Here is a 16,962-nt window from a genome sequence, read left to right on the forward strand (position 1 = left end):
TAGCTGTCTGTATCAGCCAGGATTCATATTTGTCTGTGTGTCTGCCTGGTGCCTAGGTATATGGCAAATCAAAGAGAACTACGTACAGTACTGTCCATAGTATGGTTGATGGAAACATCGTAGTTTCCCAACAAAGAAACCAAGCAACCTTTTCTGTCAGTAGATTTTGATGTATAATAGGAAATAGATTTCTTCAATATTCTCATTGTAATGAAACTTGTACGATTACCGACCAGGTGTTGATTTGTTATAACGTAGTCTGTTGAAACAAGTCACTATTCTCCCTGAAGTTTGGGGGCGAATTGAAACATTATCACCACTTCCTTAGCCCTTGAAACTCCATATACTGTAGGATGGACATTCGTTTTACCACGCACTACCGTCCATCCAGCTGTCTGTACTTCATGTGAACCCATTTGTCCCTCCATTATTTCTCTGTTGAGCTAACAATAACGATATCACTCGGTATTTTGTGTTTCATGTTTATTTGTATTTACTCATTTCTGCTTCAGTACGAGGTCATTCTCAAGCTGAATGATATCGTCTGTAGGATGGACATTCGTTTTACCACGCACTACCGTTCATCCAGCTGTCTGTACTTCATGTGAACCCGTTTGTCCCTCCATTATTTCTCTGTTGAGCTAACAATAACGATATCACTCGGTATTTTGTGTTTCATGTTTATTTGTATTTACTCATTTCTGCTTCAGTACGAGGTCATTCTCAAGCTGAATGATATCGTCTGGAAAAGCAAGAAAATGTAAAAGTAGACGTCATTGTAGTTATTATATGGTGACAGTTTCTTTACTGTTTTTCTTTATTTCAGATCCCAGATATATCGCTTTTGACAACAATCTGACCGGAGTAGAGATAGGCCGAGAACAGCGTTGAGAAAGAAGGTAAGAGAATGTATGAAGGAAGGTGATGTGTTGTGGGAGGATGGGTCGTTAATGAGTAGGGACGAATGTATGATGGAGAATGGTGTCTTGGGACCATGGAGAATGAAATACTGGGATGAGTTACAGCAGAATGAAAGATAAGCCAAGAGTAATGATCGAGGAGAAGATCAGGAGGGGGGTGTAGAAAGAAACTTAAGTGTATGAGAACGAGATGGTTTGAGAGGGAGAGGGAGAGTAGGGCCAAGGTGGAGGAACTACATCAAGAGGGAGGTGTGGAGAGAATCCAAAAGAATGTAGGAAAATGAGATGGTTTAGAGAGAGGGAGAGGCAGATCCAGAGCAAGGGAAGAGGGAACATATGAGGAATTGTAGGGGGGAGGGGGTCATGAGAAGAGGGATTGTTATTAAGTAAGGAGGGAAATACCTGCAGGATGGATTAACATACACACTCAGATTATACGTACATCATAACCATTTATATACCTGCTCGAGCAAAACCACACCTGTAATCCATTGCCAGCATTGTGCCATGTCTTCTGTGTTCCTCCACGAACGTCAGAGAGTATCCTTCCATCTCATACTCTTCTTCTGTGCTAATTAAAACAGACTGGTCCATATTTGGCCTTCCTCTCTCACTCCGCCAGGTGCTGTCTTGTGTGTTGTGGGGACGGCTTAATCAGCGTTATCAATATATGTTTAATTTGTTTCATCCTTTAATTTCTTACTCCCACTCCCACAAGCACGCCCACAGCAGCAGACTGAGCCATCCTGCCAACATAACACCCAGCGAGTTTCTATAACGTTTACATTGCATTTCCAAAGCCACAGCAAGGTCCTTTGTTCATATTCTCGTCAGTTACAGAAGCTCCCTAACACCTCTTCTTTAGCGATTTATTTTTGGATATGACTGGTCAGTGTCCTTTGTACGTTATATTTTGCAGGGTATGGCGATATTGGAAGGATTTATATGACAGAAGACAGTATGGTGTAATCAACAAAATAAATTGCTTAGGAAAAGGTGTTAGGGAGCTTCCTCAGCCGACGAGAATAGGGGTCCTTGAATCATACATTACTCACCCATGGCCAGAGCTAACAGGAGAATATATGAGGCGTAGGTAGAGGTCATAGCGGTGGGTGTGGGGGTGTGGAGAGAGAAGAAGGGTCGCCTGTCTGTACTTCCCTCTCTGGTGTAGTGAGGAAGGTGTGGTGTGTTGAGAGAGTGTCAATTTGTGAGGGTGTGTGCGTTATTGAGTAAAAATTGTGTGTGTGTGTTACAAGGGAAGGAAGGGGTCGTTATTGAGTAGGCACACAAATATCTGAAGGTTCTCTTATCTGAAACCCCTCATAGGATGCGGTGTCAGGGCAGGAGATAGATAGATTAGAATATAGATAGATAAACATTAGCAGAAGGTAGATAGGTACAAAGATAAGCGATAGACTTACAGGTAGGAAGACGGATAGATTAAATAGATATGGAGACCGACAGATAGTTACGTAGATAGATAGATAGATAGATAGATGGAGATACAGATAGATAGATATACAAACAGAGTGATCGATAGCTTTGCACTTGAGATGATTACAAAGGTGAGATAGTAATCCATAGTAAATGAATATTGACCAACACAACGAAGGTAAACAAAGGTAAATATCATCATCATCAATAGTAGTTTATTATTATTATTATTATTATTACTTCTACTACTGCTGCTGCTGCTGCTACTACTTTATTATTATTATTATTACTACTACTACTACTACTACTGCTAATCATCATCATCATCATCATCAAGTAGGATAATAAAAGACAGTATTCAGAACTCCATATATAATAATAACAGCTGTGCATCCGTAAGAAAAAAAAATAATAATAATAATGTCCGCTCCGGCTAAGTATCATTTGGCTTGGCACCTGCGTTATTTATTTATTTATTTAGGTGTGTGATGGTGGTTGTGTGGTGTGGTGCAGTGTAAAGGTGTTGGTGTGGTGGTGATGGTTATGTATTGTGGTGTTCTGGTGGTGTATTGTGGTTTGGTGGTGATGGTTGTGTAGTGTGGTGTGGTAGTGATGATGGTTGTGTAGTGTGGTGTGGTGGTGGTGGTAATGGTTGTGTAGTGTGATGTGGTGTGGAGGTGGAATGTGGTATGTGGTGGTCGTGGTCGTGATGGTTGTGTAGTGTAGTGTGGTGTGGCGGTGGTGGTGATGGTTGTGTAGTGTGGTGTGGTGTGGTGTGATGTGGAGTGTGGTATGTGGTGGTGATGGTGCTGATGGGGTGCTGAGTGGGGCAGAGGTCAGGTCAGCGGGTCATGAACGAGTCACAAAGCAATTTACCAATGCCCCGCCACCAGTTTTTTCTTTTACTTTCAGCCCTTCAGTCTGGTCGCATACTCTCCCACTTTGGTCTTCCTAAATACAGACGATTTTATTCAGCTTTGTAGAGACCTGTTGTGATGCAGGGGTCAATGGAGGCTGTATCTCTCTCTCTCTCTCTCTCTCTCTCTCTCTCTCAAAAAAAAAAAAAAAAAAAAAAAAAATTAAGAGAAAGTCCACCCCTTCAGAGTATAGGGATTCTTATAACGCTAGACATATATTATTCTCGCTTTTTAACCAGATGATTTTATCCTTCCCTCATACAGGTTCAAATTTGTCTTGATTAAATCTGTGATGATGGTAAGGGAAATAAGTGATGTGCGAGAATTCTAGAGACCAACTTCTAACCATAACTCTTCATTGTGTGTGTGTGTGTGTGTGTGTGTGTGTGTGTGTGTGTGTGTGTGTGTGTGTGTGTGTGTGTGTGTGATGAGGCTAAGGCAATCATTGATCCGTTTAACCCCATAAATTTGCGTGACGTCAATTTTCGTTTATTCCTGTTGCCACCAGACGATTTTATTCATCCCAGGGAAGGCATGTTGTTTGAGGGGATGTTTTAAGGCTATATATCACCCCTCCATTTCTGTAGTCTTTCTTCAGCTGAACGAAATATTCTTAGGATAGCAAGAATAAAGGGAAACAGACGTCCACGTGTTCAGTGAGTTTGTAGTAGTTGTAATTGTAGTACCAGGTTCGTCTGAAATGTGAACCCAGTGAACTTCAGGCTTAAAATACCCTTCTGCAATCCACCCTCCTCCTGTTCGGGGTTAGGGAAGCAGATGAGGAACGTTTGTATAATCAGGCAGTGGAGCCGCCCTGTTATATCGATGCTACAACGTGCAGGCGTCCCTCCACAGAACCACAGAGGGTTTAAAGGACTTGAATGATGTGTTGTGTTCTGCATTATTTGTTTTGTGATTATCCTTTTTTCAGTAGCATAAAGATGCACAGTTTATTTTTACCACAGTTTAAAAAATTACCAGATCACATTCAGCTCTCAAACACATCATTTTATTTCCCTGTCGTGTGATTTTTTTTTTTTTCTGTTTTATTCTTGCTATCTCCGGACGACTTAATTCACCTAAGGATATAAACAAACTTGAGGCGTTATATTATAGCCTTCATTAACTCCTTCACTGGTACACGACTTCCCTAAGCTGAATAAAATCGCCCGGTGGAAGCAAGTATGGTGGGGAAAATGCGTCCGTGGAGTGAAAGGGTTGTCTCGTGCCACTCCTATGTAATGTTCAGTCACGGTGGCTCAGTGTTTGTGGCATTTGTCTCCCGAGTTACGGTGCCTTGAGTCGGGGCTTGAATCCAGCCGTGGCGGACAGAGAGAGAGAGAATGAGAGAGGGTGCTGATAGTATGTCCTTTCGTATGTTAAAAAATGACAGAGAGAGAGAGAGAGAGAGAGAGTGGGTACTGAAAGTATGGCCCTTCGTATGCTAGTACGTGTTGGCATCCAGTCGTTTCAGTGCTGGTGACATACCGACGTACGCGTATTCCTGTCGGGTAAGGAAACTCCCTAACCTCTTCTTTGATTTATTCTGGGATGTGGCAGGTTAATATCCTTTTGTATGTTATTTTTGTTGAGTATGGCAATATCGAAAGGATTTATGTAACAGAAGAGGACAGTGCGGTGTAATAAAAGAAGTCACTTAGGAAAAGGTGTTCGGGAGCTTCCTTAACCGACGAGAATGCATACAGACACAGCCAGTACAAGTCTTCCACTTTTACATGCACTGCCGTCACTACAAACATCCCATCCTTACTCGTGCTGTACTTGGCCAGCTAAGGGATGGGTAAATTCTGGCCACCACTCTCCCTCCTAGGTGAAGGTCTTGCTGTGGGTCTCTTATCGGATTGACACATGTATGCGTAGGTTATTTTCTGGTCGCTGTCGCACTCCATTTGACAGTCTGTTTCCATTTCTGTGTTTTGTAAGACTCTTTAATCTGTCACATATATCGTCCGCACACACTTCCCAGTATTTTTAGATCACTTTGAATTTACCGGAATATTTACATCACTTTGTATTCACTTTTCCACTATAGTTAAACCACTTTGTATTCATTAGGCTATTTTTTTTTTTTTTTAGTCATTGCACGACATCTCATAGAATCTTCGTATATTCGTGTCACTTTCATTATTTTCGTATTTTTTTTTTTTATCTGTGCCACATAACATTTCAGACAGTTTTCCTCACATTTCCAACACGTTATTTTTACTGTTTTCCGGTTTCTGTTCCACATCATTTCATAGACTTCTCTGATCACATTTCTTATTCAGAAAAATCACTTTCTAATTTGCCCCACATCTTTATATTCTTATGACACTGTATGTTTATCACTTTAAGTAATCACAGTGTCATTTTCCAATGTCTGTCTCACACCATTTGTAAAACTGTGCTTCACTTTCTTTAATCTCTCTGTCATTTCTTCCTCCTTGCCATCCATCATTCGCAGTTACCTAGTCACTGTTCACATCGAGTTTTTATTTATAAGGCTTTTTCTGGTCTTTGTATCACACCGTTACACAGTTCACTTGTCGCTGTCTCTACTTATGTCTGGTTAAAGTTAGTAGAAGTGTGGCATAGTGTGGTGTGAGGATTTGATGTGTAGGTGTGGAGTATAGGGTCTCTAGTGTGGAGTAAAGGGGTGAGGGTGTGGATGGTGACGTGAGAGTTGTGTGGTGTGGAGATTTGAGGGTATTGTGTGAGAGTGTGTTGTGAGGGTGTGGGTTGTGGTGTGAGAAGTATAGTGTGCGAATGAAGATAGGGAGATGTGAAGGTATTGTGTTAGAGCGTGGTGTAAGGATGTGGGTGCTGATGTGAAGGGAATATAGTGTGAAGATGGAGATGGAGATGTTAGGGAAGTTTAAGGGTATAGTGTCAGGATGTGGTATGAGGGTGTGGATGGTGGTGTGAGAGCAGTATGGTGTGATATTAAGGAGGTGTTAGGGTGTGATGTGAGGATTTTATGGTGTGTTATAAAGGATGTAGTATTAGGATAAGGAAGATGTTAGCGTGTATTGCTGTGGATTAGTATGTGGGTGAAGTGTGAAGGTGACGTGTACTCCAAGGGTGAGGGAGGTGTAAGGATGAGAGTGTGATGTGAGGGTGTATGAGGGTATAAGGGTGTATTGTAATAGTATAAGGGATTCGGTGTAAGAGTATAAGGCTAAGACTACACCTGTCCCTGATGTAGCGAGTACTCATGTGCCCTCAGTCTTAAGTTGGCCAGGGAGGAGCCCACGTAAGGCCCGCCCATCTGCCCTGCCCCGCCCACACCGCCCACTCCGCCCACACCTCCACCGTAGCCCCCGCCTAAACCTGAAAAACACAGAACATTATCATCCATCTAAAAATTCATAACCTAATCGGAAACATTTGCTGTCTGTGTAATTATTAATAACATTTAAATCACATATATAAAAGTTTATCACAGTATAAGGATAATATTGCATCACATTCCAAAACAATGTAACTGAATCTAACATAATGTATAACTTCACATGAAATAACTCAAACTTCGGCAGTTAATGATGGTAACTTATTTTTAAGTGTAAATTGTCATCATGATAGAAAAATAATTATTAAGGATGATGATGATGATGATGCAAGTAATGATGATGATAATTACGTCGGTAATGATGATGCTCATAATGAGAATAATCGAAGAAAAAGATCTTTACCTGGTGGTAGGGAAGTGCATACAGGTGTGGGGGATGTGGTGGGTGGGAAATGTGATAGATAAGGGGGAGTGCCGCCACCCACACCCACACCCCCCGTCGCACCCTTCCACCCACCCATACCCACGCCCACACTGCCGTAACCACCGTAGTCACACATCGTCATCGCTCCGGTGCCTGGAGAGAAGAAGTATAGAAGGCTCAGGTTTTAGACTAGTACTCTGGTTGCCATGGGAGGCATCATAGCGACTCGTCTTTAGCGAATTACTTTACATATAACACTTTTGTAATCCTCTGGCCTAACTAACCTAAGGCCTCTATCTCGGGGATTTATTTTGCACAGTATATATAGCGTGTAATCTTCCAACCTAACCTTCCACCCACGTCCACATTATTCTCACTGCCTTACCCACCTACATTGTCGTGTTTCCGCTGCCTGGGAGATGGTATTATTGTGCTGTGAGCAAAAGTTCAGCGACAGTCACCTCCCATAGCATTGTGCCCTGCTTTCCAAATTTCTCATTTCTCCTCGAACGTCAGGAAATACAACGCTTTTTTCATTTTCTGTGTGTGTGTGTGTGTGTGTGTGTGTGTGTGTGTGTGTGTGTGTGTGTGTGTTCATCAGGTTGCTGTCACGTAAAAGTATTTCACCTAACACTTTCCATCACCACAGCGAACAAGAAAGTTTTAACGAACTTCTGATCATAATAATACATGAGTTGCAAGGCTTGTATCTCCCTTCACTGACTCGAAACCCAAGGCGTGTGTGACAACTATTGACTGCAGCTATCCCTAAAAGGAACCTAATTACACTGCTATAAACTGGGCGGTTAATTAATACCCGATAGTAACCTAATCCCTGTGAGTAACCCAGTACCCAGTAGTAACCATAGTACCTGATCATAACCAAATCACAAGAGTAGCCAGATACCTATGAGTGACGTAAGCAGTATGCAATAAAGTAACCTGGACAACCTGAACAGTGAATTACCACCTGTGAGTAACCTAAGACCTCAGAGTAACCAGATACCCAAGAGTAACGTTATACCTGCAGGTCTTGGTGCTAATGGCTGCTCCACGGGTCCACTAGGGGTAACTGTTGGCGTGGTGTCGGGTGGTCGGTAACTGCCGGAGCGTTGAGCCAGGACGCTCCTCTCGTTGCGGCGGAACTTGGCACGTCGGTTTTGGAACCACACCTGTCGGAAAAACGGTTGATTGGCAGAGGTGAGCATGAATTATACCTTTTTTTTTTTTTTTTTTTTTTTTTTTTTTTTTTTTCCTCTGTTCTGTTATTAAAAAAAAAAAAAAGTTGGAAATCATCACTATCGTCATTAGCATTATAAACATCATCAGAATTATTGTTATCATTTTCGTCACCATTATCAGGATTACCTTCTGCCATATCATTATTATTATCATGAATATCGTCATAATCATCATCATACCGTTATCTTTATCGTTATCATCAACATCAGAAGCCTTAACATTCCACCAAAAACAAAAACATATACCAACCCCCAACCTGTTCATGAGAGCGATAGTATAATATTCTGTAGAAAGGCGGGTGTTAAATTATTACCGATATGTACTGCAAGGCTCTCCCAGGTTTTTCCGCGCGGACCTGTAGTTTTAATGATGATACAGTTAAGTGGTGTATTAAGGGTAAATCAGATGACCGTCTGTGTGAGTCTGACCTCGACTTCTTACTTGCTTTGGGAAATACAAAACTCGCACACCATAGAAGAGTTTGAATTATATATTTATTTTAGTATATCGACCTAGCCTGCGGAAATGACATAAAGCGGACACACACACACACACACACACACACACACACACACACACACACACACACACATGCTAATTAAAGGTGACAGGTGAATTAAGACAGTTCCGGTACTTAGACACAAATCATGTCGAGTGAATGTCGGAATTTGGTCGTGAGTGATTGAAATTGGGTCAGTTGTTTAGTTAATTAATTTGCTTAGTTAAGTTAGGCTCGTTTGTATTTTTTTATGACAAATGAAGGAGTGTGTGTTTGAGTGAGATGGAGGGGGAGACAGGGAGAGGGAGGCCGACGATGAGGTGGAGAATATTTGTGAGCGAGGAGTGAGGAGAACAACTTAAAACAATGTTAATTTGGTGACTATTACATCGATGACGGAATAACAACATATGGGAGGGTTGAAAGGCTTTGGAGGAGGAGAGGGAGAAAGGGATAAAAGTGAGGGATAGGAGGCGAGGGGAGAGGGAAAGGTGGAAGGGGAGGAAGTGAAGGAAGAGGATAGCGAGGTAAAAGGGAGAGAGGAGAGGAGAAGACGAAAACGAAGAGAGATAGGGAAAGGTTAAGAGCGAGGTAACGAAGGGGAAAATGAGAGATAGGAGGGGGAGAGGGAAGAGTAAGAAAAAAAGATGAGAGGAAAGTGAAGCGAGGGAAAGGGAAAAGGAGAGAGCAAGAGAGAGAGAGAGGGAGGTAGAGGGAAGTGAGTGAGACATCTGGTTCTGATTTCTCTATTGGCGTTGTGGCTGGGGTGACTGAGAAAGCTAGACTCCCCACTATATTTATGTTCACGTCCGCTTTTATGAGTCCCCACTTGCCCAACTGTTGCCGCCTTGCCCACGGGAATTGATTGCCCAGTGGTGGAGAGGGCAGTGGGCAGGGTAGGAAGGGTGAGGGAGGAGAGGGATGGATGGAGTATGGTAGGGGAGGACAAGACAGGGCAGGGCAGGGAGAAAAGGAAAGAGAAGGACACTAGAAAGATGTATGATTCGGTAGGGCAGGGCATGGAAGACGAAAAGGTAGGAAAAGGATGGGTAGGGTAGGAAAAAAAAAAGTGTATGACGGGAAGGCTGAGAAGGAAAGGAACATAGTAGGGAAGGCAAAGGAAAAGGAGGAGGGAAGAAAAGGGAGGGACAGGATTGGATAGATTGAGACAGGTAGGAAAGGGAAAGGGATGGGACTGACATGAAGGGAATAGAAAGGTAGAGAGGGCTTGAAAAGGTTAAGGAAGCATTGAGCAGGGAAGGGTGTGTCGGTGTATTAGATGAGAGAGAGTAAAGAGTGAGATGCAGAAAATTTTAGAAGATATTGTGAGTGAAAGATCGCAAGCAAACAGTTCGGTGTGTGAGAGGTGAGCGACTATATTATGCACGGTTACGGTCAACAAACCCTTTACTCTTGCCGGGTTGCAGACTGATGAAGCAAGATTCCAACCGTTTTGTTTTTTACTTTAGCTAGGTATCAGTAGGTACTAACTTGATTTTGAGACTGTGTTTCGGTTTGTTTTGATCTGAAAAAGATCCGCAACCCTCCTTAGCTAAGTTCATTGTCACAGGTCAGAGAGGAGCGTTGATTAGTAACCAAGGAGACAAGCAAGCAGACAGACAAGCACGGGTGAAGGCATAACCTCCGTCCAACTTCATTGGCGAAGCGAATGACGTCCTCAGGTTGAAGGGATTAGATGAATATTAGAAAGGTTATACTTTTGTCATAGTTTGTAGACACAGTAAGCGAACTAATGACTGCGGCAGGCTACCCAAAAATACGTAAAGTGGCATTCTGTGGCCGGGTCGTCACAAGAGCCCAAGCCCGTTCCGCCTGTCAGCCCCCATTGGCCCGCCGCACATCAGCCCGTGACGTCACCACATACCCAGCACTCCCATTGGACGTACACCTACCCCGCACCAGCAAACGTTCAAGGAAAATGTAAATAATAATACAGGAATTGTTTGGGTCTTGGGAAGGGAAGGGAAGAGAAGGGAAAGGGGAGTAGGAGGGAAGGAAGGTGATGGGATGGGTTGAGGTGGAATGTAATGGAAGGAGGTGGTATAGAGTGGGAAGAACGATAAATAAGAAATGGGTAAAAGGAGAGATGGGAAGGGAAGGAGAAGATGGAAGGGAAGTGGGAAAAGGGAAAGAGAGGAAAGGAAAGTCAAGGTATGTTACGGACTACCGAAATGTAGGTCCAAAACGAATTTACTTGTATTTCTTTTATACCTGCTGACTTGAATGTAAAACTTGTGTTGGAAAAAAGGAATGTTTCGCTGGCCCTTTTTTTCTTAACATAATTTATAAGATTTGTTGTATATAGGAGAGTTTTGGGGGACGGTCGGTACATATCCCGTCTTTTTTAATTGCCCTTTTGACTCGCAGGGGATACGTGGGTAGTGGTAGTTCTCTTAAACCTACAGTAGAATGAGTAAAATTTTTTGGAAATAGCAAGAACAATATGAAAAAGATTACACATATAACTGCCTGGAGCTGGAACTCGTAGATGTTGAGAGAGAGAGAGAGAGAGAGAGAGAGAGAGAGAGAGAGAGAGAGAGAGAGAGAGAGAGAGAGGAGAATGGAAGAGGGGAGGGGAGGGGAGGGGAGGGAAGAAATAGTAAAGTTGGGGAGAGGAAGGGAAGAGTGGGAAGGGGAAGGACAGTAGGGAAACGGCATGGGTTGGGGAAGAGAGGAGAGGAGAGGAGGGAAAGGGGAGAGAAGGAAAGAAATAGTAAAGTAGGGGAGAGGAAGGGAAGGGTGGGAAAGGGGAAGGACAGTAGGGAAACGGCATGGGTTGGGCAAGAGAGGAGGGAAAGTAGGAAAGGGGGGAGAGAAGAGTGGGGACGAGCAGGGACTGGAGGGGAGAAGGGGTGAGGAAAATGGTAAAGGGAAGGGGGAGGGGAGAGGAGAAGAGGGGAGGGGAGGAGAGGAGAGGAGAGAAAAACAGTAAGAGGGAGGGGGGAGACGGCCAGGAAAGGGAGAGAAGAGGAGGGGAGGGAAGAGTAGGGGGGAGGTGGGGAGTGTAAATAAAGACTTAATCAACGCTCCACAGAATCGAAAATCCCAACACAAACAACAAAAGCTTCACCTCACCTGTCCCGTCGGAGTGGGTTTGTAAAATGGTGTAAGAGGGTGTAAATGAGGAGAGGGTGAGGGTGTAAATGACATAGTGAAAGTAAATGAACGTTAGTGATGATGCAATTGAGAGTAGAAAGGAGACTGTAAATGAGGGTGTGAGTGTGAATGTAAATGTGTGTAAGTGGGAGTGTAGTGAGAAGGTATGTGGGAGTGTAAATTTGTCTAGTGATTGAATGTAAACAAGAATGTAAATGGCGGTGGGAGAGTGTAAGTGAGTATAAATTGCGTAGATAAATATGTAAATAAGTGTAAATAAGAGTATTGCTGAATAAATGAGCTCAAATAAGTGTAAATAAAAGTGTAAATGTGAGTGTAAATGAGGTAGACAGCTGGTGCGGTGGGCAGGGTTTGGCCTGATGGCTTTCAAAACTTTAGCCCATTACCATCACTCCTGCCTCGCCCCTCTCCCTTCCCGCTCCCCCCTCCCTTTCCCCTTCCTCCTCTCTCGTCCCCTCACTCGCTCTCATCCCTTTCTCTTCTCTACGTCTTCGTCTCCCATTTCTCTCTTCCCTTCCCCCTTGCTTTCTTGCTGTGCTGTCCTTATCTTCGTTTCACCGAATTAAATATCATTGTTTTCTGTATAAAAAAACAACCCCAATAGGACTATTAGGTATGTTGTTGTTTGCTGTCTTTTGTACTGCTTTGACCCTCCTCCATGTCTCCATTTCCCCTCACGCTTCCTTCTCTCCTCGTCTCCCCTCACTCTTTCTGGACTCTTTCCCTCATCTTTCTCTTTCTCCTGTCCACGACTTCCCCTATCTTCTCCTCTTCTTTCCTTCCTCTCCCCCTCTTCTTCCCTCCATCCTACACATCCCTCCATGTCTTCACTCCCTCCTCTCCTCTTTTCCTTTACCTCCACTCTCACTCCCGCTCCTTCTCTCCTCTTCTCTGTCCATTTCCTCTTCCCTTCTGTATAATTACCCCTCCTCTCCCTCCCTTCCCTCTCCACCTTCCCTGCCAGATCTCTCCTCTCTTCTCACTGTCACTTCTACCCTCTTTTTGCACCCCTCACCGACTTCCCTCTCCACTGTTTTCTTCTCTCTTCTCTCCTACCTGTTTTCTTCTCTCTTCTCTCCTACCTGTTTTCACTTCTCTCCTTTCTTTTCCATTCCACCCTCTCACTCCCTCCCCTTCTCCATCTCCTCCCTCTCCTCTCGCTTCCTTAGCTTCATTTTCTCACTTAATATCTCCCTTGTACCTCCTTATCCTTTTCTCCCCTCTGTTTCTCCCTCACCCCATTCCCCTCCCCTCACTTGCTATTTACATTCCCCTCCTGCATCTCTCTCCCCCCATGTCTCACTTCTGGTCCCTCCTCCTCCTATTCCTCAATTTTTCCTGTTCATTTAACCTTCCCCTTTCCTTCTCACCCTCACCTCATGTCCACGATCCCCAACCCCACTTCCCCCTCCCACATCTTCCACCTCTTCCCTCATCTCTTTCTCCTTGTCCACCCTTCCCCCACTCCATCCTCCTGCCCTCCTCTTTCCTCAGCTTCTTGCCTCTCCTCTCCCTTCCTTTACTACTTGCGTCTCCTCTCCCCTCCTCTCCTCCTTGCTTGCTTCTCTCTCCCATGTCCCCTCAAACACTCACGTACTGTATTTTGTATTACCTAATTTTTTTTCTTACCAAAGCAGCAGTATATTATTTACTTTGTGTGTGTGTGTGTGTGTGTGTGTGTGTGTGTGTGTGTGTGTGTGTGTGTGTGTGAAGGGTGCTTTGCAGGTGCCTGGGTGGGTTTTGATCAGACTTTTATGTGGAAATATGCCTCCCACCCCATCCATCCAGTGTCTTTCCATCCATCCCACTCACACACCCACACCACCACTCCATCCTACTGTACATTCACTCACCTTCCACCTCCTTTCCTTTCCTCTCCATTTTTCCTTCTCTCCCCTTTTCCCTTCTCTTGTCTTCTCTTATCTGATCATGCTTCTCTTCCCACCCCCTCCTCTCCCCCTCCTCTCTACCCCCACCACCCACCTGCCGCTCATAAAACACTAATCTCCCCCAAACCTCGGCGTCACCCTTGCTAATCTCTCTCTCTCTCTCTCTCTCTCTCTCTCTCTCTCTCTCTCTCTCTCTCTCTCTCTCTCTCTCTCTCTCTCTCTCGTGATAATAATAATAATAATGTCATAAAACTAGGGGGTGAAATATCAGCATTAATTTTCCCCATTGCACTTTTTAATCATCCATTCGCTTTAATACATTGAAATTTATAAAAAGTCCATATACCTAACTGTTTCCTTTTCATTCCCTGTTCACTTTGTGTTTAAAAATCCGTAGATATATTGTTTTCTCCATTTTTGTTACATTTTCCTAGATTATTATTATTATTATTATTATTATTATTATTATTATTAGGGATGTGCCGGTAGTATCGGTATTGGTATCGGCAGTATCGTCCCTTTTTTTTGTAGTATCGGTATCGGTATCGGCAAGGTAAAAATATGGTCGATCCTCCGATACTTTTCTGGTTTATTATGTGATTCAAGACACTTATGTTTCATGACACTGATAAACAGATGGTTATGATAATATATTACATTATAGTTACATGTATGATACCCCGTACAGGATTATGGCGTCTGGCAATAGATAGATAGATAGATAGATGTAACATTATCATATATTAATATTATTTATCGATTACTATATTGCTACTGCATTAACAACACTCACGTTACCGGCATCAAATAAATTAAAATAAAATCAAAATAAAAAAGTATCGGTATCGGCAAAGTATCGGCCAATTGTTAGTATCGAGTATCGGTATCGGCTAATCGGCACATCTCTAATTATACTACTACTACTACTACTGCTACTGCTACTATAACGACTACTACTGCTACTATTAGTAATATTATTTCCTGTTTTCTTAGTACTGTTTTGATCTTAATTCAAAGATCTCAGTAAATCTGTCGCCATAAAATGTCTCACTAATTTCAACATATCTTAAAATCATATATATATACTGTATGTATCTCCCTAATATTTCTCACCAGTATCAAGATGTCTTTTAAAATGCTTGTAATTCCGCATCTCCCTAATATTTCTCACCAGTGTCAAGATGTCTTTTAAAATCTGTGTATATATGTACCCGTATTTCTCACCAAGTTCAAGTTGTCTCTTAAAATGCCCGTAAATTTGTATCTCCGTAACATTTCCCTGGGTTTTCAAGAGGCATGAGTGTGGGCATCACGCGTCTTTTGGTCCGTGAGGCATTGCGCTAAAAAACCCGCCCCGGTGACGGACGCCAGCGGGCCGGAACGGACGGGAAACTCTGGTGGTAATATTTGAGGGTACAGGAGGAATTCTTGAGGGCTGAGGCTAACCCGTTTGCCATGATTTCCTTGTGGATTTAGAATGTATCATCAGCGTTTAAGAGTCCTCATTAACACTCTCAATACGCCGTTTTTTTTTGTTTTTTTTCGGTGTCATCTAAATTCCCTAGCTATGTTCAGATTAAGTATGTACCGTAAAGTCTTGACTGTCAGTGTCTTTAATCAGAATAAGTCTATACTTGCATATGCCTAAATTTGCATAAATAATCGCCAAAGCAGGAAACTCTATTTACCATGTGATCAAATTAGGTCATTGTGTCAGCTAATTTGAGAGATAGATGTTTACCTGAGTACGCTCAGTCGGAAGCCCAAAGCGTGGTAACCCGTGTTTATCAGTAAGCGAAGGTTGGACTGTGTGTCAGTTTAGGTGGAACCATCCTTTGTGTAGGAGATAGATCAGTCCATTCACAGATGTGCATTCAGGAGCACATACCAAAGTGCACAGCCTTGGAGTCCATTTAATATGCATGTATAGTTACTGTGGATTTTCCTGAGCCAAATGACATCGTCTCACAGTAGCAGGAAAAAGGTCAAAGACGTCCAGGTGTAGAGAGGGCTGTTGGTGATTATATGTAATGTCTCTGTTGCCAGTCGTTGCCCTTGAGACGAATAAAATCGTCTGGTGGTAACAACAATTTAAAAAGATGTCCTGGTACTGGAGGGGTTAGTGGAGTGTGTGTCCAACTCCTTGGTTACGAGAGGTTCACGAAGCGACGATTAAAAAAAGTTGTACTGATAGAGTTATTGCAGATCCGTTTATACAAGAATTTCCACAAAGCTTAAAAAAAAAAAAAAAAAGGAAACAAAAAAGAACACGTCTATCTCGTACCTCGTATTACAAAAACAAAATGCACAGGAAATAAGAAAAATTATGTTGACGGACGATGATGAACCAAGGATAAGGGTTGTTAGTATGAGTGATTGGAGTTGGTCACGGCAATAAATTCTACCCTGTTAATTAAGGATATACAGGCGGGAATTAGGCGGAGAGAGTGATGGTAGGAGATGGTGCCAGTCAAGTGCCATCGTTGTGAGTTATGGCATATTGTGACTCGGTATTGCACTGATGTCATCGTTAGTTAATTAACCCATATACACATTAGCTGGTTTGACAGGACACCAACCTGCTATTTTTACCCATCAGGGGACCGGCGCTGTCAGTGGGGGACTAGCTGAATAAAATAATCAGCCGAAATCGGGGTAAAGAGCTCCAGCCGCTGTTCGTGGATTGAAAGGTGAGTAGAGGCACTGTAGCAAGTTTTGTAGTAAATGCAACACAGAGGAGAGATGAAGGTGATACTCTTCTGATTTGTATCTAAATTGGGGTCAAGGATTTTTGTGACGTAGCATTTATGTACTTTAAACACATGGTCATGATGTTAATGATATTGATGTTGATGGTGGTGGTGGTGATATTGATTTTGGAAGTAATGATAGTGTTAACAATAAAAAATGATTTTTTTTTAATAAGGAGGATTAATCTCATCATTACCACCACCAAACACATCCACTGTTACCATTACACAAAGCACCTCCGCCAGACCCATCAGTCACCGCCCATCCCCACACACACACATCACCCATCACATGAAGACATATTACATCTACGATATGTTTACAGTATACCCCTTTTATATAACTAGTCATGTATAAGAATCAGGCCTTTAACAGAGATCCTGTAGTTGAATAAAACATTAAGCAGAAAAGGATGTGCGAGGATTATTATTATTATTATTATTATTATTATTATTATTA

At 42.8% G+C, this 16,962-nt stretch overlaps 1 protein-coding gene across 1 annotated transcript in view; it reads right to left on the bottom strand.

The window, feature by feature from the left end:
- Window positions 1-6,455: 6,455 nt before the first annotated feature.
- The window catches only part of LOC145410648 (uncharacterized), a 50,120-nt gene continuing 39,613 nt past the window's right edge, over window positions 6,456-16,962 (bottom strand). Inside the window, exons 3-5 of the mRNA XM_080280761.1 lie at window positions 8,009-8,156; window positions 6,964-7,137; window positions 6,456-6,601 (exon numbers count right to left, since the gene is read on the bottom strand). Of these exons, the coding sequence (XP_080136887.1) occupies window positions 6,456-6,601; window positions 6,964-7,137; window positions 8,009-8,156 (468 nt within the window). The remainder of the gene's footprint in view (window positions 6,602-6,963; window positions 7,138-8,008; window positions 8,157-16,962) is intronic.

Source organism: Coenobita brevimanus, chromosome 86, assembly GCF_032717465.1.
Source record: "Coenobita brevimanus isolate Jiangsu-jjx chromosome 86, ASM3271746v2, whole genome shotgun sequence".
Taxonomy (NCBI): Eukaryota; Metazoa; Arthropoda; class Malacostraca; order Decapoda; family Coenobitidae; genus Coenobita; species Coenobita brevimanus.